Below are 23,210 nucleotides of genomic sequence, written 5' to 3' on the forward strand. Positions count from 1 at the left end.
GCCTGAAACGCCCTGCAACCGCTCCGCTGTGAGTACTATATATTTTTGTTACTATTACAACTGCTTGTTTCGCAGTTGTCCCGCACGTCTCTGAATGGTGCCCGTGTGTGAAGGTGCACGTTTGCTAGACTGTCTGGTTCACTATACCTTTGGCTGCTAAACCGTCTGGTTCTGTTAGGCCAACGACACTATTCTCTCTTCCTAGTGGTAAAACCACTCTGAAAAATAAAAAAAAGAAATATTTTACCAATAACGGCGGCAAATACTGAAAAGGGAGAAGCAGATAAGTATTATTTAGGGATTTTAGCGGTTTTAGGGCTCTCCTCAACAACCACTATCGACAGCTATTGTTTTCAATTTCCTCTACTTTGTCTGGTTCGTTCGTCTCGCCCACCTCCTCGATCCTAAAGGTGCCGCCTCTCTCATCTCAAAATCTCTCGATTTAAGCCTTCTCTGTTTTCAATTTTAGATCGCGATTAATCCCCGGCGTTGATTTTTACTTGTAGCTTGAAATGTGAATCGCTAGAGCCTATGTAAGATGTCTGAGAAGAAGCTTCGTCCCATCAAGCTGAATCGTTATACCATGATGGGAGAAGATAACAGCTCCTCTAGGAACGCCTTGGTCAAAGTCAAGTTAGAGAAGGACAAGCACGTGTCCTCAGGCTCCTCCGGGAAAGCCATTGTCACAGTCAAGCTAGAGAAGGAAGAAGAAGAAGAGGGCTTTCATCATGTAACTAGAAGCGTCCTGAAAAGAAAACAACTCTCTCAATCACTAGATAACAGCTCTCTCGTTGCAGTCAAGAGTGAAAACTACACCTTCGAGAAACAGAGAACCACTCGTTGGAGTACTAATAGGTAACAAAAGACGTCGCCTTTAACATCATTCATCCTCACCCTTTATATAAAGTCGAGTCCTTTTGTAGGGTTGATTCTGCGGAGCAAGCCATGGAGGATGTTTTAAAGGAGGTAGGTGCTTCTTTCGAGAAACCTATCTCACGAGGAGAGTTAAGATCCATAGCTCGGAAGAGAATCGGTGATACTGGGCTGTTGGATCATTTGCTGAGGCATATTGATGGGAATGTGACACCTGGCGGCGCTGATAGGTTTAGGAGGTGTTACAATACCGAAGGAGCCATGCAGTATTGGCTGGAGAGTGCTGATTTGCTTAAGGTGAAATGTGAGTCTGGGGTTCCTGATCCTAATTGGGTTCCTCCTCCTTGGTGGAAGCTTCAGGGTGTGATCAAACTTGAGCCTGGGGATTGTGAACCGTCCTTTAATCTTAAGGAAGCAATTGATCAAATGAAGAGGTATTAATGGTTGCAGTTTTTGTTGTGTTTGAAGTTGAGATGTGTTTTGTAATGACGTTTTCTTTGTGGGGTGTGCAGTGATATTAAGGAGCTTGTGGCTGATGTGGCTCACATTAAGCGTGAATCTGGAGTTCCTGATACTGATTTGATTCCTTTATCTCAATGGAAGATTAAGAGATCAGCGCATGAATCTCCTATATCTCAATCTTCTGCTGTCTCTTCAAAGCTTAGGGATGAGATTGATAAAATGAAGAGGTATTATTCTTTCAATATTTTCTTTGTTTGAAGTCAAGGAGGTGTACTTGTAATCTTATTTTCTTTGCTTGTAATGCAGTGATATCAAGAACCTTGTATCCAAGCCAAAGTTACCAGATCATGCTGATGCAAATGAGGTGACTTTTTGAGATTCATTTTTGCTTCTTTGTTCAAGGAATGCGTGAAGTTAGAGACGCAAAACTGTTCGGTTTGCATTTTTTTTTCTAGAAACGATTCAAGGAATGTATGAGGTGGAAGGTAGAGACTGATAAGAAAATTGCAGAGATCTCAACTTCACTGACTTCAACACAGGTTCAGACCCAAAACAAGTAAACAGTATTTGTTTGAATCTTCTTGCCTAGGGATGGTTTAACATAGTGATGCTTTTGTCTACTTTCTTCTGTTGCAGAGCATGGTTAAGGAACTAGCTTCATGGAAAGATAAAGTAGAACATCAGCTGGTGGGAATTTCGCACTCGCAGAACAATCTGCAAGCAAATGGGAGCAAATCTCCTCACAATTGGGAACATCTATTGCATAGTACCAACTTGGATGACTTCACAGTGAATGGTTTTGATCCATGGGATGTTGAAGCTGACCTTAACGATGTTCTTCCACCAAATGCTCGCAAAAGCTCTTTCCAAGACCATATGTGGTTTGAGGAACAGTCAGTGCTCAACTCCGAAATGCAAAGGACAGAGAGGTTAGAACTGTTGCTTGGTTTCTAGGTTAGGCTTTATGGTTTTATATGGTTGTCTAATGTTTTTGCTTCCTTGTTTATCTGCATGACCAGAGGTGATTCCAGAAGCTCTAATCAAGACAAAGCAGAGTTGACTCCAGGTTCTTCAGTGACTGCGGGTCCAAGATCTGATATTGACGACCCAAGTATTCTGTCTCAGGTAAACAAATTAGAAACATTGATTTGGATAATTATTTTAGGAAAATCTGATAGCCTAGATGTCAACCACCCTCCCATCTTCTTACAGCCTTTGCTTCATTCACTACTACACATTGATTTAGTTTACATGCAATTTTCCCAATGCTTCACATGATGTGAAGGAGTCATGATTTGAGAATCTGATCATGTGTTTTTTGTTTCAGGAAACATTGAAAGAGTTGGTGAGCTGGAAAGCCAAAGCGGAGCAGCAGTTAATGGAAATGTCAGACGCTGTCCGTGCTCTTCAGGGATAGAGAGTCAATCACACTAGGCCACATGAATGATAGATTCACCTACATAGAATCCCTTTGGAGACTTCTTGTACAGGGTTTCTGCGATAACTTGAACAAAGTAAAAAGGAAACACTGAGCTAGAGATTAGTAGGTTTCTGGAAAGTTTGAGGAACAGGTAGAAGAAGTGATCCTCTTTATCTAAATGTGTTAATTGAAGTTAGAGACAAGGCTTTAATAGTAGTTGTTGCTGTATATTCTCTCTGACTACTCTTATTCAACAAGGAAGGTTTTGAGTAATCATTTTTTCTTTCTCATCATCTTTCTGCTATCTGATTAACTTAAGTTTGAATTAGTATCTGCTAATTGATCAAAATAGGTACTAATCCCTTTCGTGTTCTCTCATATCATATGAAGATAAAAAGCAGCTTAGTCTAAGACAATAAGCAGCTTAATGACCTCCTCCAAAATAGAAGTTTCCATTAAAATGTTAAAACTTAAAAGCATAGAGAGAGAGTTTCACAAAACATGACTCAAGAAACCATTCTTATTTTTTATTTATTCATTAGTCTTCCAAAATCTAAAAGTTGATTGGAAAGATATTGTTTAACCAGAACCGGGGGGGTTTGTGGTTTAAATTGACAATAATAATAGTGGGCCTAATTAGGCCTAAAGCCCACTTAAAACCTTTAAAGCGGCGTCATTAGACTATAAACGACGTCGTAAGGCTAATAAAGAGCTTAAACTCAAAATCTCCCAGCAAGTTCAGTTCCATTTTCTTCAATCCACGACGAATCACGCGATCGATTGATTCTTCCTCCTCCTCCTCTTCGACTCCATATCCCTCAGGTATATCGATATCTCAAGCACGATATACTTTCTCTATTTCTCGGAATGTCCTTGCTCGAAGTAAACTTCCAAATTCTAGAGCTCCTTTGTGGCTATGTTTAATATTTTGATTCGTGGCTATGTTTAATAGCAATAAAGATAACTCCTTTGTGGTTTTGTGCAATAGAAGAAAGGAGGGTTTTTTGGATCACTATAGGGCTGTTCGTTTGGTTGCCGTAGGTACCGGCACCAGCGGCAGCATCAACATTCTGCGTCAACTCTTGTTCGTTTTGTTGACGCAGGAAACTGTGTCTGACGCCGCATTCGAACGCCGCGCCGATAAAACCTGCGGTCGCGATATAATATGCGATAGCGTCTGCGAAACGAACAACAACTGTCATCATTGACGCTGCCGCTGACGCCGAAACATGCGGCAACCAAATGAACAGGGCTTATATAGTTCTTGGCTTACCCTCAGGAGAGGAAGCTCTGAAGCTTAGCGAGAAAGAGGTTACGAAAGCTTACAAGTTGAAAGCTTTGGTCTTGCATCCGGATAAAACGCCATGATGATCCCGACGCTCACGAGAAGTTTCAGAGGGTCAATACATCTTACGAGGTTTCAAAGACGAGAAGGGACGGAAGCTGTTTGATGAGCTTCTTAGAATCCAGCGTGAGAAACAGGAGAAGAAATCTCAAGTGGATTCCAAGAGGAGGAAAGGGAGCGTTCTGGTTTTGCTCCGACTCGTGCGGCTAGGGGTTATGATGAAGTGGAGAGGATCGCGAGGAAGCTTAAGGAGGAGGTGGATAGGATACGTGCGATGTATGCGAAGAAGAGAGGTGGGTTTGAAACCCCGGAGAGTGGTGGTGTTGATGGGAAGAAAAAAGAAGATAGAAGTGGAGCTGGTGCTTTTGTTCAGCTTGATAAAGAGAGAGCGTTGAAGGTTTCTTTGGTGAAGGTTATACAGTGGGGAGGCTGAGAGAAGTGTTTGAAAAGTTTGGTGGCGTTGAAGATGTTGTCATCAGGAGTACTAAAAAGAAACGTTCTGCTCTTATTGTAATGGCTACAAAAGATGAAGCTGTGAGTATTATCGTTAACTCTTTTTCTCTCGTTATTTGTTAAGTGTCAAAGATCTAATGTTGGATTATTTCATTTTTTTCTCTCTGCTCTTGTAGGTAGAAGCGACTAGAACATTGTGTGGTGATCTCTCTAATCCATTGCTAGTTGTGCCTCTTTAGAGAGGCCAAACCGATTTTGTGATCGCCAAGAAATCTGGAGAACCGCAGAGCAACATAGTTGGTGTTGGTTATCAAGCTTATGAAGACCAGGTCATGGAAAGATTGAGAAAGGTATTTCTACTCAAATTCATGTTGTCTAGTGTTTACTGTTTAAACTTTAGAGTTTTTATTGAAACTTGTTCTGCAAAAACTCTGATATATTACTTTTTCATGTTGAATAGGCGGGTATGAACCAGAAACGATAATGGAGTAAGTAATCCACATTATCTGGAACTAAGTAAGGCCAAAGTCGTCGTCCCTCACAGCCTCGTGGAACAAGGTTTTACCATCATCCAATGTCATATCATTTATTTTGAATAAAATACACAACGTGTTGAAAATATATAATTTTTATGTTTTTCTATATATTCTATTCAAGTTTGGTTGAAACAGGAAGTGTTATGGCATGAAATGAGATCATCTGAACACGTTTTGCCATTATCCAGTGTCCTAGGAAGCGAGCACGTAGATTCCTAATATTAACTTGATTTTATTGGTCAATGGAATGTTAAATTAATTCATATATCTGTTACAGCTAATGATTACTATTTTCATTTGCTCAATAAAAGTGGTCTTGACTTGCCTCTCTTCAATGCCTTGAAGTCATTTTCTTTCCTCATTATCTTCTTCTTCCTCTGCTTAAAGGAAATGTCAGACTCTCAAACTATGGCCAGCGAGTCAAGAACCAGATGGGTTCTACCTTACCAGACCAAGAACCTGAAAGACGATTACTTTCTTGGTCGTGTGCTGGGACAAGGACAGTTTGGAACCACTTTCCTCTGTTCCCATAAGGAGACTGGTCAAAAGCTTGCCTGCAAATCCATACCTAAAAGGGCGCTCCTTTGTCAAGAAGATTGCGACCAGGTTTTGAGGGAGATCCAGATAATGCATCACTTGTCTGAATACCCCAACGTTGTCAGGATACAAAGCACGTACGAGGATGATACTAGTGTTCACCTTGTGATGGAGCTTTGCGAAGGTGGTGAGTTGTTTGATAGAATCGCGGAGAAAGGTCATTACAGTGAGAGAGATGCAGCTAAGGTTATCAAGACCATTGTTAGCGTCGTTGAGGCTTGTCACTCTCTTGGTGTTATGCATAGAGATCTTAAGCCTGAGAACTTCTTGTTCTCTTCTGATGATGAAGATGCTTCTCTTAAATCTACTGACTTTGGCGTCTCTGTTTTCTGCGAACCAGGTCTGGTTTTGATTCTTTCCTCCTTTGCACATCATTCTCCTTCTCTGGTTTCGTCCATGATTGTGTTGCTGGACACTGTGTCATTGAACCCTTGCTTAAAGAACTTCTTGTGACTGTGAGTTTTTTGTTTTTGTCAGGCACAACGTTTACAGACCTTGTTGGAAGTGCATACTATGTGGCACCTGAAGTTTTACTTAAGCATTACGGCCGTGAATGTGACGTATGGAGCGCTGGAGTTATCCTCTACGTTCTGTTATGTGGTTTTGCTCCTTTCGATGCTGGTTAGATTCTTTCTTTCTCTTTAAAGATATGTATAATCGCAGCGTGTTCACTCTCTCATCTCATGTGTCTAATTTTGTATCCAGGAACTGATAATGGGATCTTTAGAGAGATTTTACAAGGAAAGCTGGACTTTGAGACCGATCCTTGGCCTAGCATTTCAGAAAGTGCCAAGGATCTTACAATGAAAATGCTGGAGAGCGATCCAAAGAAAAGACTAACTGCTCATCAAGTCTTGTGTAAGCTCTCTTGCTTGTTGGGTTTAGCTGCTAAAGATGATGTATAATAGTGGTGATTCATGTGTTCTTATATTCTCAGGTCACCCTTGGATTGTGGATGATACGGTTGCTCCAGATAAACCATTGGACTTCGAAGTAGTTTCCCGCCTGAAAAGGTTCTCTGCAATGAACAAACTTAAGAAGATGGCTTTACGCGTAGTTGCAGAGAAACTCTCTGAGGAAGAAATCGGTGGGTTGAAAGAACTGTTCAAGATGATAGACAGAGACAACAGTGGGACCATCACCTTTGAAGAGTTGAAAGATTGTATCAGACGTGTTGGATCAGAGCTTGTGGAATCAGAGATCCAAGAACTCTTGCAAGCAGTAACTAGCTACTCTCTTTTTACTATTAACTTTCACCAAGTCATCATCTTATGATTGTGTGTGTGTGTGTGTGTGTGTGTCAGGCTGATGTTGATGGGAGTGGAACAATTGACTATGGAGAGTTCTTGGCTGCGACAATCCACTTGAACAAGCTGGAGAGAGAGGAGAATCTAGTGGCTGCATTCTCTTTCTTTGACAAAGATTCAAGTGGCTGCATCACTCTGGAAGAACTCCAACAGGCTTGGAAGCAGTTTGGTATAAAAGATTCAAATCTTGATAAAATGATCAAAGACATCGACCAAGACAATGTAAGAGAGATCTTTTACTGTTTCCTTGTGAAGTAGCTGAGAGGAAGTTTAATGGTGTTTGATTCTTTTGTAGGATGGGCAAATAAACTATGGAGAGTTTGTGGCAATGATGAGGCAAGGAAATGGCAATGTTGGGATCAGCAGGAGAACAATGAGGAACACTCTCAACTTTGAGAATCTTCATTCCTGAGTGAATGACTAAACTTTTCATTTTACTGAAAGTTTCTTGATAGAACTTTCTGTTTTGAACCCGTTGTGTTTTCAATAAAACCAATTCTGACCAGTGTAATTGGAATCAAGCTCTTAATAGTCATCAAACATTTCATCTTGCTAGTTCTTTTTACCAGTTATCGGAGGTTCTCTGTTACAAAATGTTTGGACTTAATATAATGTCTTGAAATGTTGAATTTAATAACTTTACCAAAACAGTTTTTAAAAGTGAAAACAAAAAGAAATTAAGAAACAATAACTTAAAAGAGTCTTGAAACCTGTTTAGATTTAGAGAGAGGGAGAAAAGATTTGTTTAGTCTTCTTCATTACCAGTGGTCAAGCTTCTTCTATCAACTCCCATGTTTAAGATTAGTTAATAATTAGTCTTTTTTGAATAAACTGCTCTGAAATTGAGAAAAAGCTTCACTAAGATTAGCAAGGTCTCTTTAACATATCCTACGGTTTTTAGATTATTCAAGTTTACAATATTTGATTGGTGGCTAGGTTTAATTGCATAGAAGAAGAGGATAGAGAGAGAGAGAGATGAAGGGTTTTGTGGATCATTATATATTATCCTCTGGAGAGGAAGCTCTGAAGCTTAGCGAGAAAGAGATGTCAAAAGCATACAAGTTGAAAGCCTTGAACTTACATCCAGATGATCCCAAGTGGACAGTGTTCAGCTTGATAAGGAGAGAGTGTTGAAGGTTTCTTGATTTGGTGAAGGTTATACAGCGGGAAGGCTCAGAGAAATGTTTGGTGGTGTTGAAGATGTTGTCGTCAGGAGTACCAAAAAGAAATGCTCTGCTCTTATTGTAATGGCTACAAAAGATGAAGCTGTGAGAGTATTAACTTGGTGTTTCTCTCGTTTTTTTTTGTTATGTCAAAAGTCAAATGGTGGATTATTTCTTTTTTTCTCTCTCTCTTGTAGGTAGCAGTGACGAGAACATTGTGTGGTGATCTCTCTAATCCATTGCTGGTTGTACCTCTTCAGAGAGCACAAACCGATTTTGTGACCGCCAGGAAATCTGCAGAAGCAGAACCACAGAGGAACATAGTTGGTGATGGTTATCAAGCTTATGAAAACGATGTCATGGAAAGATTGAAAAAAGGTATTTTCTATCTAAGTTTTAGTGTTTAGTTGTTTATGCTTTAGTGTTTAGGGTTTAAAATTTAATGTTTATGAATCAGGTTTTAGTGTTTAGAGTTTAAAGTTTACTGTTTAAAAACTTTTTTCAAAACTCTGATATATTACTCTTTTTCATCTTGAATAGGCGGGTATGAACCAGAAACGATAATGGGGTAAGTAATCCACATGATCAAGAGTTGAGCTTCTTTTAGTCCAAAGTGGTCGTCCCTCACAGCCTCGCCGAACAAGGTTTAAGCGTACATCCAAAGTCATATCAATTATTTTGAAGAAGATACACAACGTGTTTAAAATATATAATTTATACTTTTAGCATATATTTTATTCAAGTTTGGGTGAAACAGGAAGTGTTATGGCATGAAATGAGACCATGTGAACACGTTTTTCCATTATCTAGTGTCCTAGGAAGCGAACACGTAGATACCTACTATACATAAAAAATATTAACTTGATTTTATTGGTCAATGAAAATATCTGTAACACCTAATGATTACTATTTGATTATATTATCATTTGTCTGCCCAATAAAAGTGTTCTTCACTTGTCTCTCTTCAATGCCTTCAAGTCAGTTTCTTTCCTTATTATTTTCTTTTTCCTCTCTGTCAGACTCGCAAAACTATGGCCAGCGAGTCAAGAACCAGATGGGTTCTACCTTACAAGACCAAGAACTTGAAAGACGATTACGTTCTTGGTCGTGTGCTCGGACAAGGACAGTATGGAACCACTTTCCTCTGTACCCATAACGAGACAGGTCAAAAGCTTGCCTGCAAATCCATACCCAAAAAGAAGCTTCTTCGTCAAGAACATTTCGACCGTGTTTTGAGGGAGATCCAAATAATGCATCACTTGTCTGAAAACCCAAACGTTGTCCGGATACAAAGCACGTACGAGGATGCTACTAGCGTGCACCTTGTGATGGAGCTTTGCGAAGGTGGTGAGTTATTCGATAGAATCGCCAAGAAAGGTCACCACAGTGAGAGAGAAGCAGCTAAGCTCACCAAGACCATTGTTGCGGTCATCGAAGCTTGTCACTCTCTTGGTGTTATGCATAGAGACCTTAAGCCTGAGAACTTCTTGTGATGAAGATGCTTCGCTTAAATCTATCGACTTTGGTCTCTCTGTTTTCTGCAAACCAGGTCTGGTTTTGATTCTTCCCATGCCCGCTTAGATAGGGGGACAAGCGGTGCGCCGCTTCGGTCCAATCAGTTGTCCTCCTATTTCTTAATAGATAACAGTTTTATTTTTGTTAAATACATGTATTGTATATTAAAAATAGGAAAATTGTTACGCAGCTACACAGACTATGTAGCATCACATGGCCAACCATCCAGAGTAAACAAATGTATTGAAACCTACACGAAGTATATGTCGCACATAACGACATGTGATGATTAGCAAAAAATTATGTGTTTAACATCACAAACCCACTTAACCTCGTCGGAACCTGGTTAATCTCTTCGGAACAGTAAAACCGAACCCGATTTACCCGGTTTTTAAAAAAACCCGACCCACCCTTAATTAACCATAAACCCGACCCAGATTTAACCTAAATCTAGCCCAATTCTGCAATTTAGAAGCCCATTAAAATGAGAAAAGAAGAAATCGAATCAAGAACTCAACTTTCCCCGTTCTTCGAATCGTGAGAGAGAGAGAACGAACAAGTGCAAAAGAAGTGGATTTTGTGGCTAAATTCGCAAGAGAAGAGTGAATCGGTGAAGAATCAAGTCGAGATGAGGTATTTCTTTGAATTTAAATGGTTGATTTCTGGGTTTGCAATATGTCGGATTTGAGATTCTAAAGTATCTTTGTTCTTTCTGATGTAGTGTCTCGGTGAAAGTGAAATGCTTTCACTCTGGTCGGTTTAAAGATGAAGGTGGATTGTGTTATGTAGATGGAACCGTCGACGAGTTCGAGTTGGATGCGGATTCTCTTTTCACGAACTTGGTAATGAAGATGTTTGAGAAAAGGATAGTGATTGGGAAGTTGTGGTTCAAGCTACCATTCCATGAGTTGGAAGATAGGAAACCTTTATTTGAAAATGTCGAAGCCAATAAGAAGAGAATGGAATCTTCAGCGCGTTGGTACAAGGAGCTCGACATCTATGTAGAGAGAGATAGGGTTGTTCTAGCTGAAGAAGGTAGCACGAATGTTGGAGTTCAAGAAAGGGTTATGAACGTTGAACCAGAAGAAGAGGGTCTGCATGATAGAGCTGAAAAACAGTGTGAGAAGCTCTGTGAAAAGCTGGCTGAAAAGAATTCTGAGACGGGTTTGATGTTTGATGAAGATGAAGATGAGGCGTTAGACACTTTGTATGATCCTCTTGCAGACGACTCGGATGATGAGAAGTGTTCAGAAGATGCCTTGTCAGAATCTTCAGAATCGAATGATGAGGCGGAAGTTGTTGAAGAGGATATAGTAGACATCGACAATGTGAACTATGAGGAACAGATACCAGACGAAGATGAGGTGTACCCTGCTACAGACGATTCATCTGGTGATGAAGAAGAACAAGCTGAGAGATTAGTGCAAAGGGGTTTACCGGATGGAGTGTTCAGCTTGAGACAGCTCTTCAGCAGTGGGTCAGAATTTAAGAAGAATGTCATAAGATACATCCTGAAGACTGGGCGTAATGTGATATTTGATAGATGGGAAAAGACTAAGCTTGGTGCAAAGTGTGGTGAAAAGAATTGTGGATGGAGGATATATTGCTCTGTTGAAGAACCTATCGGCAAATGGATGGTTAAGGTATATGAAGATGAGCATCAATGTCATCCTGTGGGGCGGTGCAAGCTTATCAAGAGCCCTGTTGTTGCTGATTTGTTTCTTGAAGATATAAGGCGAGATCCAGAGATGAGTGCACCGGAGATCAAAGATGAAATGAAAAGGAGATACAACATTATCATCTCGCCTGCTCAGTCACAAGTTGCTAGAAGACTGATTTTCGATAAGTTGCAAGCTGAAACTGATGAACAATTTGCAAGACTTAGAGACTACGAGCATGAAATCAAGAGGACCAACAAAAACACTACTGTGGAGATCAACACAACTCGTAGAGAAGATGGAAGTGAAGCATTTTCACAAATGTACTTATGCTTTGCGGCTCTAAAGACTTCATGGAAGCAACACTGCAGACCAGTTATTGGTTTGGACGGTACGTTTTTGAAGCACTCAATGCAGGGAATGATATTAACTGCTATTGGAAGGGATCCTAATAACCAGATATACCCGATAGCGTGGGCTGTAGTTTCTTCTGAAAATAATGATAATTGGGAGTGGTTTATCCACAAAGTCAAGGTCGACTTGGACTTGGGTGAAGGCGATGAGATCACAATAATATCTGATATGCACAGAAGTTTGATCCACGGTGTTGCTACTGAGTTGCCAAAGGCAGAGCATCGGGCTTGTGCAAGACATATCTACGCCAATCTGAAGAAACTGCACAAGTCAGACACACTGAAGCCAATGTTTTGGAGGGTCGCAAGCAGCTACAATGAAGCTGATTTCAAGCAAAATTTAGCTGCATTTAGAGAGTTTGACCCCTTGGCATGTGATGAGCTCCTTAAGAGAGACCACCGGACTTGGTGTAGGGCGTTTTTTAGGATTGGTTGCTGTTGTGCAGACACACACAACAACTTGACAGAGTCCTTTAATAGGACTCTAAAGGTGGCACGGAAGAAACCTTTTGTCCAGATGTTAGAGCTGATAAGGAGAGATGCAATGCAAAGGATTGCCAACCGCTTTGAACTAGCTCGTAAGGAACCTGCAAGGCATACTAAGAAAGCAAGAAAGGAGGTTGAGAAGTCGTGTGATGAAGCTCAACACTGTCGTTCTGTCTCTAGCACTGGTGGGAGGTATGAGGTTGTTGAGGGAACTAATGGATACTCGGTGAAATTGCACAAGAGGACATGTGCGTGTAGAAAGTGGGATCTAACTGGGATTCCATGTCGTCATGCTGTGTGTGCGATCAGGGAGAACACAGGCTTGGTTGAAGACTACATATCTGATTACTACACGACCGAGAAATGGAGAGAGACTTATCGAAGAGATTTGAAGCCGGTCAATGGACCAAAATTTTGGGTTGAGTGTGGAGGAGGACGCATTGTTGGACCACCTTACAAACGTCCTCCAGGAAGACCTAAGGGAAAAGCTAGGATCAAAGGAGTACATGAGTCACCCTCAAAAAAGAGGGTTGGTCGCAAAGGAAGGGTACCACACTGTGGTATTTGCAGTGAGAAAGGTCATAACTCAAGGACATGCCCCACTGAGGTATGATCTTATTTTCTTAAGTGTGTTTTATGCTGATTATGTCTGCGCTTATTGAGTTTTTCTTTGTCTTTCGACAGTCTCCGGAGACCAGGGAAAAACGAAGACGGCTAAGTAAGCAATGTGAAGAAGATGCTGAAGAAGCAGCTGCAAGGAATGGTCAAGATGAAGCAAACGATGAAGCTCAGGAAACAGCTGAAATGGAAGCTGATTTGGCAGCTCAAATGGAAGATCAAGTAGAAGTTGAGTTTATTTCTTCTACTGCACCTCAGCCAAGCCAACCAAGCCAAGGAAACCAAGCACCACAACGAAACCTCAGAAGAAGCAGTCGCTTGGCAGCTTTGCTTTTCGGTTGAAGGGAGGTTTATCCTTTTTTTGAAAAACAATTTACATGTGGTAATATGTTCTCGGGTACCTTATTAGGATTGTTTTACATGTTTTAACATGTCCTCGGAAAGCTTCTTTTTTCATGTTCTATCATGTTAACGATGATGTAATGTTTAAACTTCAACTATGTATTCCATTTTGAACTGGTTTATCTACTTCTAGTTTATGATTATAGTTTGTCATTCTAAGCTTCTTATAAATGTAAAACATCTCAATACTAGCCTAAAATATCATCACATTACACATTCATCATTCATTACATAACCAGTTTTTTTTAGAAACATAAGACTCATTCATCACATAACTAGTCTTTAGAAAGGAAAAGAAACAGAAGACTCAACACTCTTAATCACTAACAATACAACACAGTTTCAGAAACTTATTCTTCCAACCAAGGTTGGGGTTCAAACGTTTCATCTCATCTTCACTTCCATTTGATTTTGCAGCCTCTTTCTTCTCCAATTCCATAGAAAGTTCCAAATTTCTATTTCTCAGTTCATTGATCACTCTTCTTTTCTCTCTAATTTCATCTCTAGCTTCAATCAACGCTCTTTTTGGCCACCCAGTGACTTCTCCTTCATCGAACCATTCAAAGAATTTGCAGTGTTCATTGCCCATTTCCTATACCCAAATACATACAAGATGTACTCACTCCAAAAAAAATAGTAACCAATTGTGAGCAGAAGAATTGTGTACCTTATACAGTTCACAACCAAAAAATTTTCGCCCAGGATTCTTATTTGTCCACGCAGTGAAAATCTTGGCGGGCAACCCACAGTCACACATTCTTCTGCCTCCAATAGATCTGCTCCGCCTAAAACTCGAAGATTCAGCGTTGTAAGTCATCGTCTCACACTCTCGGGTCTTCGTCTTCCTCTTGTAACTCAGTAGCCTCTGTTTCTTTTTTTCTTGTTGAGAGAAGGAGATAAAGGTCTGAGAGACCAGATTTTAGATTTAGGTTAAATCTGGGTCGGGTTTATGGTTAATTAAGGGTGGGTCGGGTTTTTTTAAAAACCGGGTAAATCGGGTTCGGTTTTATTGTTCCGAAGAGATTAACCGGGTTCCGACGAGGTTAAGTGGGTTTGTGATGTTAAACACATAATTTTTTGCTAATCATCACATGTCGTTATGTGCGACATATACTTCGTGTAGGTTTCGATACATTTGTTTACTCTGGATGGTTGGCCATGTGATGCTGCATAGTCTGTGTAGCTGCGTAACAATTTTCCTTAAAAATAAGAAGAAAAACCTTTTTTATATGAAAGTACTTTTTTGTTTTAACTCAGTTTTATTTTTAAAAATACTTCTGATATTAAAAAACAACAAATATCTATCGGATTTTGTAAAAAAAAAATATTTTAGAAATTAAATTTTTTTTTTTTTGCCCCAGGGCGGGCTTATGACACCATTTAGCCAGCCTGATTCTTCCCTCTATGACCTTTACATATTCTTTTTCTTTCTCTCCATGATTGTGTGTTTGTGACACTGTTTCATTGAACCTTTGCTTAAAGACCCATGTTTTAAATGCTAATATTTGTTTCTTTGTTTTTGTCAGGTGCAACGTTTTCTAAACTCGTTGGAAGTGCATACTATGTGGCACCTGAGGTTTTGCGTAGGCATTACGGCCGTGAATGTGACGTATGGAGCGCTGGAGTTATCCTTTACATGCTATTATGTGGTTTTCCTCCTTTCAATGCTGGTTAGATTCTTTCTTTCTCTTTATATTGCAGCGTTTCAGTCTCTCTCTCGTCTCATTTTTCCTAATTTGTATCCAGGAACTGAACGTGGGATCTTTAGAAAGATTCTACAGGGAAAGCTGGACTTTGAGACCGATCCTTGGCCTATCATTTCAGAGAGTGCCAAAGATCTTATAAAGAAAATGCTTGAGAGCGATCCAAAGAGAAGGCTTACTGCTCATCAAGTGTTGTGTAAGCTACTTAACTCTCATCTTATGAGCTTATTGTATATTCTTGCTAACGTGTGATTGAAGTTGTCTTGTTTTGTCAGGTCACCCTTGGATTGTGGATGATACGGTTGCTCCAGATAAACCATTGGGCTTTGCAGTTATGTCCCGCTTGAAAAGGTTCTCTGCAATGAACAAACTTAAGAAGATGGCTTTACGCGTAGTTGCAGAGAGACTATCTGAGGAAGAAATCGGTGGGCTCAAAGAACTGTTCAAGATGATAGATACAGACAACAGTGGGACCATCACGTTTGAAGAGTTGAAAGACAGTGTCAGATGTGTTGGGTCAGAGCTTGTGGAATCAGAGATCCAACAACTCTTGCAAGCAGTAAGTACCAACTCTCTTCTTACTATAAACTTTCACTAAGTGTTATCTTATGATTGTGTGTGTGTGTCAAAGGCTGATGTTGATGAGAGTGGAACAATTGACTATGGAGAGTTCTTGGCTGCAACAATCCACTTGAACAAGCTGGAAAGAGAGGAGAATCTAGTAGCTGCATTCTCTTTCTTTGATAAAGATGCAAGTGGTTGCATCACTGTTGATGAACTCCAACAGGCTTGGAAGCAGTTTGGGATAAAAGATTCGAATCTGGATAAAATGATCAAAGACATCGACCAAGACAGTGTAAGTGATATTCACTGTTTCCTAGTGAAGGAGCTAAGTCAAAGTTTGATGGTGTTTGCTTGTTTTGTAGGATGGAAGAATAGACTATGGAGAATTTGTGGCAATGATGAGAAAAGGCAATGGTGGCAGTGATGGGATCAGCAGGGGCACAATGAGGAACATTCAACTCTGGAATTTTCTTGATAGAACTTTCTGTTTCTGTTTTAAAAGCAGTTATGTTTTCAATAAAAACTAATTATGAGTAGTGTAATTGGAATCAAGCTCTTAAACAGTTATCAAACATTGTTCTCAGAGGTTTAGCTCTCTGGTACAAAATGGTATGTGGCCTTAATATAATGTGTGTCTTGACATGTGTGACATTAATAACTTTACCAAAGCAGTTTAACATGTGAGATTTATGCGGTTTAACTTTACAAAGTGGTGACATGTTGTATTAGTGTTGAATTACAATAAAGTTTTAATTCGATTTAACTCACAGTAAAAATTATGTAGTTATAAACCGTAGATTTATGTATTGTTTGTTGTAAAAATTTATTATATTTTTAAAATAATTGACAGTTAAAGTTTTTGATGTATAAGTTGAAGTATGTTTTAAAAATATGAATATCTGTAATAATATTATTTATTATAAATTTGCTAAAATAAACTAGAGAAACTAAAATAAATTAAATTTTAAAAATAATTTAATTTAAGAAAATATACATAAATATATGTATATACTATAACAAATGGTATCTATATATTTACAAATTTTTGTGTAAAAACTTCAGTTACCAAATAGACAGTTAAAGTTATAGGACAATTTCGTTTAATAGTTTAAATAAAAATATTTTGAAATTTTATTAATTGATATTAAAAACAAGTGAAATCATGGTCATGTTACAATTTTATAAATTATTGATTTGTACTTTATAATGCATAAATTGTATGAAAATTATAAATGATAAGAATAATAATAATAATAATAATAATAATAATAATAATAATAATAATAATAATAATAATAATAATAATAATAATAATAATAATAATAATAATAGCAATTATTACAAATTTAATAAGAAAATTGATAAAATAAAAATATTTTAAATTTAAATAACAAAAGCTAATTAAATAAATAGTAAATATTTTTATGTAAGCTTATTATTGTTACCAAACGTAATTAACATTTAAAATTACAGGGACTATTTTATTAGACAAATTCAAATAAGAAGAAGTTTATGCAATATTTTTCTAACAAACAAATAGTTGTTTTTTTTTGTTGAAGAATTTTTACCAATTAAAAAAAAAAGAAACATGGGACATAATCTTAAAGTAACGTGGAAGTGGGATTTTAATTAAAAAAAAAATTCTTATAAACTATTAACTCAAAAAATGAATACATGGAATTTTCTTTGATGTTGAATAAGTGTTTGAGTTATCAACTTAACAAAAGATGTAACTCAAAATTGTATGTCAATTATAACACATAATAACTCAAAAAAATTGATTCTACTTCATGAATGGTGGTAATATTTTGAGTTATATTATAACTCAAACTAAATCATGGCTAATGCATGTCACCAATCAAAGCAGTTGTTTTCTTCTTTTTCTCTGATCAACTTCTTATATGTTAATTGTTTTCTGTAATTAGAGAATGTTCAACAAGTTTCTGTGTTGCATCCAAAGTCATATCAATTATTTTGAAGAAAACACACAACGTGCTGAAACTATATAATTTATATTTTTATCATATGAAACTCAAGTTTAAAATAAAACAGGCAAATCTGATATCATGAAATGAGATCATCTGACCATGTTTTTGCCATTATCATGTTGTATGTTCTATATCTTAGAGCATTTCCAAAGGCACTCTATTTTTTCCTCTATAATTTACACTAAAATAGAGTAACTCTATTATAGAGTTAAATTTGCTCCAATGGTTCACTCTATAATAGAGTTACTCTATAATAGAGTGAAATATAGAGTAATCATATTTTTTTACTCCAAATATAGAGTGAAAAAACAAGAATACTCTATATTTCACTCTATTATAGAGTAACTCTATTATAGAGTGAACCATTGGAGCAAATTCAACTCTATAATAGAGTTACTCTATTTTAGAGTGAAATATAGAGGAAATTATAGAGTGTGATTGGAGATGGTCTTACAACTCACCATGCTCATTGCACATTATATATAAAAATATTAACTTAATGTTTTTGGTCAATGAAATGTTCAATTAATTCATATATATCTGTAACAGCTAATAATTACTAGCTGACAACTTATTCAACTAAAACAACCAAGTCAAGTAATTAATAACTTGCCATTCATTATTCATTTAATGTGAAAAGAAAAGAAAAAAACTCAAATGGGAAGCTAATTCAATAAAAGTTGTGTTAAATTCCCTCTCTTCAGTTTCTTTCCTCATTGTTTTCTTCTTCATCTTTTCCAAAGAACAAGTCAAGACTCTGAAAACTATGGCCAGCGAATCAAGAACCAGATGGGTTCTCCCTTACAAGACCAAGAACCTGAGAGACGACTACGTTCTTGGTCGTTTCCTCGGACAAGGACAGTATGGAACCACTTCCCTCTGCACCCACAAGGAAACTGGTCAAAAGCTTGCCTGCAAAACCATCCCCAAGAGGAAGCTCCTTTGCCAAGAAGACTACGACGACGTTTTGAGGGAGATCCAGATAATGCATCACTTGTCTGAATACCCCAACGTTGTCAGGATACAAGAAACGTACGAGGATGATACCAGCGTCCACCTTGTGATGGAGCTTTGTGAAGGTGGTGAGTTGTTTGATAGAATCGCGATGAAAGGTCATTACAGTGAGAGAGATGCAGCTAAGGTTATCAAGACCATTGTTAGCGTCGTTGAGGCTTGTCACTCTCTTGGTGTTGTGCATAGAGATCTTAAGCCTGAGAACTTCTTGTTCTCTTCAACTGATGAAGACTCTTCTCTTAAATCTACTGACTTTGGCCTCTCTGTTTTCTTCAAACCAGGTCTGGTTTTTGATTCTTTCCTCCTTTGACTTTTGCATATATTTTTTTCTCATTTCATCTATGAGATTTTGGCTCCTATAGACAATATTAAGGGTTTATATAATTTTCTATATATATAAATTTGGGAACCTACGTATATATGCATTTTTTTAATATTTTGGGATCTATATACCAATAGTTCACTAGCCTATGTTCAGGACCGGCTATGTCTACGATTGTGTTGTCGGATACTGTTTCATTGAACCCTTGCTTGTGTGTGTTTTGTCCACTCAAATCTATGTTTCTTTGTGTTCTGTCAGGTGCAACGTTTACAGACCTTGTTGGAAGTGCATACTATGTGGCACCTGAGGTTTTAAATAGGCATTACGGTCGTGAATGTGACGTGTGGAGTGCTGGAGTTATCCTCTACATTCTATTATGTGGTTTCCCTCCTTTCAATGCTGGTTAGATTCTTTCTTCCACACTAGAGATATGTATAATTGCAGCGTTACCGTTACTAGGTTTGATTCATGTTGGGAGGGACTCTCTCATGTCATGTGTGTCCTATTTTGTATCCAGGAACTAAATATGGGATCTTCAGAAAGATTAGACAGGGTAAGGTGGAGTTTGAGACCAGTCCTTGGCCTAGCATTTCAGAGAGTGCCAAGGATCTTATAGGGAAGATGCTTGAGAGCAATCCACAGAAAAGGCTAACTGCTCATCAAGTCTTGTGTAAGCAGCACTTGCCTTTTGAGTCTACACTGTTAAGGATGGTGTATATTATTGCTAGTGTGTGATTCATATGTTTTTATTTTGTCAGGTCACCCTTGGATTGTGGATGATACTGTTGCTCCAGATAAACCACTGGACTTTGCAGTTGTGTCTCGCCTGAAAAGGTTCTCTGCAATGAACAAACTCAAGAAGACGGCTTTACGCGTAGTTGCAGAAAGACTATCTGAGGAAGAGATCGGTGGGCTCAAAGAATTGTTCAAGATGATAGACACAGACAACAGTGGGACCATCACGTTTGAAGAGTTGAAAGACAGTGTCAGACGTGTTGGATCAGAGCTTGTGGAGTCAGAGATCAAAGAACTCTTGGAAGCAGTAACTAACTACTCTTTTCTTACTATAAACTTTCGCTAAGTATCATCTTATGATGTGTGTGTGTTTGTTATTAGGCTGATGTTGATGAGAGTGGAACAATAGACTATGGAGAGTTCTTGGCTGCAACAATCCACTTGAACAAGCTGGAGAGAGAGGAGAATCTAGTGGCTGCATTCTCTTTCTTTGACAAAGATTCAAGTGGTTGCATCACTATGGATGAACTCCAACAGGCTTGGAACCAGTTTGGTATAAAAGATTCACATCTTGATGAAATGATCAAAGACATTGATCAAGACAATGTTAGTAGTTGTTTCACAAAGTTTTTTGTCTGTTTTCTTATGATGGAGCTAACATGAATGTGAATGGTGTTTGCTTCTTGTAGGATGGACAAATAAACTATGGAGAGTTTGTGGAAATGATGAGGAAAGGCAATGACAATTTTGGAATCAGCAGAAGAACAATGAGGAGCACTCTCAACTTTGAGAATCCTCTTCCTCATGAGCCTAAGGAATGATTAAACTTCTCATTTTACTGAATTTTTCTTGATATAACTTCCTGTTTATGTTTTAACACCAGTTATGTTTTCAATTAAAAAACAATTATGACTAGTGTAGTTGGATTTAAACTGGGACCCGATTTAAATTATTCCCATTATCAAACTTTGATCTTACCATGAGAGAAAGAAACTGAAATAGGTGCAAGAAAATAGGAATCACAGAGTACAATACCAACCTTATCAAGTGCTAGGAGAACACACATAAAGAGTTGATTCAACAGAATGATGCAGAAGAGAAAAAAGTGCAGACGACCTCTAGAAGACAACAGTGTCAAGCATGGTACCTAGCGTCTGAACAATGTTGGAAGACATCAAGTTGGAAACATGTTCTTCCAGATGCTTCTTTGCGTCTTGTCTTCCCACATTCACAATCGCCAGTTTCTCTGGTGACAACTCGTCCTCCTCTTGTACCGCCTTGTTATACTTAGCAGCTAAGTTCAACATTTCCTGAGAGACAATGCCAATGACCATGAGTGTGACATGTTTGAATAAATAAAAAGATTGCAAAATAATTGAATCCTTTATTACCTGCACGGTCTGTTCGTTTGTCTTGGAGTGGGTGTCAAAGGGTCTTAGGGTCAAACCATCTGTCCATTTCTTCTTGTGGAGGTTTAGTAACATCTTCTCCTCGAGCTCGTTCTTCCTATAGTTGATGGCTATTGAATAGTAATGTCTGTTCAATCCATGAATCAAAGCCTGTATAGTAGTAAACCAAAGTCAGTGTTAGAGACACCCTTTGACTGTGTTCCAACTTTATAAAAGATTTCACTAAGTGATCCATCACCTGGATGGATGGTTTGTTCAGGTGGCCAAGGTTGGACGTTGTCTGACGAGGTTCTTGCCCAAGTATAATAGTCTGCGGGTTTATCGAACGAAACGCATCAATCACCACTTTACCCTTCACACTCTGAATCGGATCAACCACCACTGCTACAGCTCGCTGGTTCAAAGCTTCAAAACTCTACAAAAGCACACAGGTTCTCAACAATGAGCATACACAGTTGTTACGTTTTAAGTAATCTCAAAGAACAAACACACAATCACAAAGGTAACGTAGCAAACATTATTACTCAGAGCTGAATCACACTCAGGAAACCATGAATCACACACACTCTCCTCTGTAACAACTCTCTAATTTCTTGATAATCTTCTTCCCCTAAACCCCTCGATCATATATAGATAAGCATCCAAGATAAAGTAACTAAACCATGGTTACTTTGCCACTTGTAGTCAGTCATCTTTAGCCGCTTAGACCTCTAAAACCATTGTTTGTATCAAATCCAATCCAAACTTAAGTAAATAAATACATAAGTCGAATAATACACACTCTACAATTCAAAACCACTTAAACCAAGGCATAGGACACAAGGAGTAAACATTCTATAGCGTATGAGCTATTAATAGAATCTGAAATAAACAGAAAACAACAAACTCTTAAGTCTGAATAGACACAAGGAATAATACTAAGCCATTAATACAGTATATAAAACAAAATGTTCACACAAGGAGACTACATATACAAAGTACCAACAGAGAAAGAACACTACACACCTGTTGAGTATTAATATCAACACCAGAAAGCCAGCAACCAAACCCAGGATGTGAATGGTACCAACCCACCACCATTTCAGGTCTGAAAACACAATACATGAACTCATAAGACTCACTAAGGTGCACTTAGATTCTGCAAAAGTGTAACCTTTAGATGGGTGCAGAGAAGAATGATATGAGAATCTACCTCCCAGTCTGTTTAAGCATGTCGAGCATATTAGTCTGGAAAACATGATCAACAGCTTCAACACTAACACCAGTCCCACTCTGAGGCATAGCGAACACATCCACAACCCTCACAGTGTACTCATCCACAAACTCTCCAAGCATCAACCCCATCACTTCCATAGGAACCCCAGCTCTTCCTGGTATACACCACCAATCACAAACTCAAAAACCATAACTTTCTTCAAAAACCCACCAAGCAATCCACGTGGCATTGATAGCTATAACAAAACAGATCGATAATCTACGAAACCCATCACAAACTCAAATACTCAAAACCATAACTTTCTTCAAAAACTCACTAAGCAATCCACGTGGCATTATAGAAAATAACAAACAGATCGATAATCTACGAAACCCATCACAAACTCAAAAATTCAAAATCGTAACTTTCTTCAAAACTCATTATGCAATCCACGTGGCATTATGAAAAATAACAAAACAGATCGATAATCTACGAAACCCATCACAAACTCAAAAACTCAAAACCATAACTTTCTTCGAAAACTCACTATGCAATCCACGTGGCATTACGAGAGATAGCAAAACAAATCGATAATCTGCGAAACGAATTCGAAATCCTAAGCACGAGGAAAGTGAAATTGGAGGTTTGGGATTGGTGATTGTACCGTGTTTGAGCATCTTGAGGAGAGCGAGAGAGGAGATGTAAACTTGCTCCGAGGTATCGAGAGTCGGAGAATCAGGCGATGCGTGACCTAATCCGCCGCCGGCGCCGAAGATTCGCTGTAATCTCTCCATTATCAGATCAAATCAGTCGTCGTAGGTTGCTTTTAGCTACGAGAATGTTTCCTATTAAACCTCGTCGAGAGAGTTTTCTTTAGGAACAAGACAAAGACGGACATGGATCCTTTAGGCGAAGCTATTTACATATTTAGTCCTAGATTATTTCCTTTTTGTTATAATAGACCCTATAATTATGCTTTTTAACTTAATTGCCCACTGGTGTTGTTGTGTTTATGTTTATATATTACTCTTC

The 23,210-nt window shown here is 38.4% G+C and overlaps 7 protein-coding genes, 1 long non-coding RNA gene and 1 pseudogene across 9 annotated transcripts; 7 read left to right on the top strand and 2 right to left on the bottom strand.

Moving 5' to 3' along the window:
* Positions 1-194: 194 nt before the first annotated feature.
* LOC106382719 (protein DYAD-like) lies at positions 195-3,048 on the top strand. Of its 2 annotated transcripts, XM_048746613.1 has the most exons (9): positions 195-410; positions 507-855; positions 924-1,307; positions 1,386-1,562; positions 1,642-1,699; positions 1,791-1,874; positions 1,972-2,264; positions 2,355-2,460; positions 2,663-3,048. In XM_048746613.1, the coding sequence occupies exons 2-9, from the start codon at positions 539-541 to the stop codon at positions 2,750-2,752; spliced, it is 1,509 nt and encodes a 502-aa protein (XP_048602570.1). In that variant the 5' UTR covers positions 195-410; positions 507-538; the 3' UTR covers positions 2,753-3,048. The 2 variants fall into 2 exon arrangements, with proteins under 2 accessions (XP_048602570.1, XP_048602576.1); XM_048746619.1 differs by lacking the exon at positions 1,386-1,562.
* Positions 3,049-3,997: 949 nt separating this feature from the next.
* On the top strand, positions 3,998-5,037 carry LOC106404506 (annotated as a pseudogene).
* LOC106382700 (calcium-dependent protein kinase 12-like) lies at positions 4,730-7,544 on the top strand. Its single transcript, XM_048746624.1, has 8 exons — positions 4,730-4,903; positions 5,014-5,111; positions 5,477-6,026; positions 6,164-6,307; positions 6,392-6,544; positions 6,624-6,907; positions 6,991-7,215; positions 7,289-7,544. Exons 3-8 carry the CDS (start codon positions 5,480-5,482, stop codon positions 7,403-7,405), a joined length of 1,470 nt encoding a protein of 489 aa, XP_048602581.1. The 5' UTR covers positions 4,730-4,903; positions 5,014-5,111; positions 5,477-5,479; the 3' UTR covers positions 7,406-7,544.
* Positions 7,545-8,958: 1,414 nt separating this feature from the next.
* Positions 8,959-9,764, top strand: LOC125581350 (calcium-dependent protein kinase 12-like). The gene has a single exon (XM_048746649.1). The coding sequence runs from the start codon at positions 9,188-9,190 to the stop codon at positions 9,647-9,649; it is 462 nt and encodes a 153-aa protein (XP_048602606.1). The 5' UTR covers positions 8,959-9,187; the 3' UTR covers positions 9,650-9,764.
* Positions 9,765-9,867: 103 nt separating this feature from the next.
* On the top strand, positions 9,868-13,256 carry LOC125581344. Its single transcript, XM_048746610.1, has 3 exons — positions 9,868-10,304; positions 10,393-12,835; positions 12,913-13,256. Exons 1-3 carry the CDS (start codon positions 10,300-10,302, stop codon positions 13,186-13,188), a joined length of 2,724 nt encoding a protein of 907 aa, XP_048602567.1. The 5' UTR covers positions 9,868-10,299; the 3' UTR covers positions 13,189-13,256.
* A 308-nt stretch (positions 13,257-13,564) lies between these two features.
* On the bottom strand, positions 13,565-14,065 carry LOC106404515. The gene is made up of 2 exons (XM_013845244.2): positions 13,916-14,065; positions 13,565-13,840 (listed from the first exon to the last, which is right to left on the bottom strand). The coding sequence occupies exons 1-2, from the start codon at positions 14,063-14,065 to the stop codon at positions 13,565-13,567; spliced, it is 426 nt and encodes a 141-aa protein (XP_013700698.1).
* A 674-nt stretch (positions 14,066-14,739) lies between these two features.
* LOC125581354 lies at positions 14,740-16,199 on the top strand. Its single transcript, XR_007319016.1, has 4 exons — positions 14,740-14,918; positions 14,995-15,510; positions 15,600-15,807; positions 15,878-16,199. It is a non-coding gene; the product is annotated as an uncharacterized LOC125581354 (long non-coding RNA).
* Positions 16,200-18,157: 1,958 nt separating this feature from the next.
* Positions 18,158-20,489, top strand: LOC106382721 (calcium-dependent protein kinase 12-like). Its single transcript, XM_048746632.1, has 6 exons — positions 18,158-18,798; positions 19,098-19,241; positions 19,357-19,509; positions 19,598-19,881; positions 19,956-20,180; positions 20,264-20,489. Exons 1-6 carry the CDS (start codon positions 18,270-18,272, stop codon positions 20,393-20,395), a joined length of 1,467 nt encoding a protein of 488 aa, XP_048602589.1. The 5' UTR covers positions 18,158-18,269; the 3' UTR covers positions 20,396-20,489.
* Positions 20,490-20,554: 65 nt separating this feature from the next.
* Positions 20,555-23,099, bottom strand: LOC125581349 (26S proteasome non-ATPase regulatory subunit 14 homolog). The gene is made up of 6 exons (XM_048746643.1): positions 22,843-23,099; positions 22,176-22,353; positions 21,989-22,070; positions 21,222-21,398; positions 20,966-21,133; positions 20,555-20,884 (listed from the first exon to the last, which is right to left on the bottom strand). Exons 1-6 carry the CDS (start codon positions 22,970-22,972, stop codon positions 20,693-20,695), a joined length of 927 nt encoding a protein of 308 aa, XP_048602600.1. The 5' UTR covers positions 22,973-23,099; the 3' UTR covers positions 20,555-20,692.
* Positions 23,100-23,210: the final 111 nt, after the last annotated feature.

This window comes from Brassica napus, chromosome A2 (genome assembly GCF_020379485.1).
Source record: "Brassica napus cultivar Da-Ae chromosome A2, Da-Ae, whole genome shotgun sequence".
In the NCBI taxonomy this organism is placed as follows: Eukaryota; Viridiplantae; Streptophyta; class Magnoliopsida; order Brassicales; family Brassicaceae; genus Brassica; species Brassica napus.

Coding starts and splice junctions, on each gene's coding strand:
- LOC125581349 (XM_048746643.1), bottom strand. CDS start 22,972: ATGGAGAGATTACAGCGAATCTTCGGCGCCGGCGGCGGATTAGGTCAC. Junction 22,071..22,175: donor ATGCTTAAACAGACTGGGAG/GTAGATTCTCAT, acceptor TTGTGTTTTCAG/ACCTGAAATGGTGGTGGGTT. Junction 21,134..21,221: donor TGAACAAACCATCCATCCAG/GTGATGGATCAC, acceptor ACTACTATACAG/GCTTTGATTCATGGATTGAA.
- LOC125581350 (XM_048746649.1), top strand. CDS start 9,188: ATGGCCAGCGAGTCAAGAACCAGATGGGTTCTACCTTACAAGACCAAG.
- LOC106382721 (XM_048746632.1), top strand. CDS start 18,270: ATGGCCAGCGAATCAAGAACCAGATGGGTTCTCCCTTACAAGACCAAG. Junction 19,882..19,955: donor TCAAAGAACTCTTGGAAGCA/GTAACTAACTAC, acceptor GTTTGTTATTAG/GCTGATGTTGATGAGAGTGG. Junction 20,181..20,263: donor AAGACATTGATCAAGACAAT/GTTAGTAGTTGT, acceptor TGCTTCTTGTAG/GATGGACAAATAAACTATGG.
- LOC106404515 (XM_013845244.2), bottom strand. CDS start 14,065: ATGACTTACAACGCTGAATCTTCGAGTTTTAGGCGGAGCAGATCTATT. Junction 13,841..13,915: donor TTGGTTGTGAACTGTATAAG/GTACACAATTCT, acceptor ATTTGGGTATAG/GAAATGGGCAATGAACACTG.
- LOC106382700 (XM_048746624.1), top strand. CDS start 5,480: ATGTCAGACTCTCAAACTATGGCCAGCGAGTCAAGAACCAGATGGGTT. Junction 6,027..6,163: donor CTCTGTTTTCTGCGAACCAG/GTCTGGTTTTGA, acceptor TGTTTTTGTCAG/GCACAACGTTTACAGACCTT. Junction 6,308..6,391: donor TTTTGCTCCTTTCGATGCTG/GTTAGATTCTTT, acceptor TTTTGTATCCAG/GAACTGATAATGGGATCTTT.
- LOC125581344 (XM_048746610.1), top strand. Junction 12,836..12,912: donor CAAGGACATGCCCCACTGAG/GTATGATCTTAT, acceptor GTCTTTCGACAG/TCTCCGGAGACCAGGGAAAA.
- LOC106382719 (XM_048746613.1), top strand. CDS start 539: ATGTCTGAGAAGAAGCTTCGTCCCATCAAGCTGAATCGTTATACCATG. Junction 856..923: donor ACTCGTTGGAGTACTAATAG/GTAACAAAAGAC, acceptor GTCCTTTTGTAG/GGTTGATTCTGCGGAGCAAG. Junction 1,875..1,971: donor CTTCACTGACTTCAACACAG/GTTCAGACCCAA, acceptor CTTCTGTTGCAG/AGCATGGTTAAGGAACTAGC.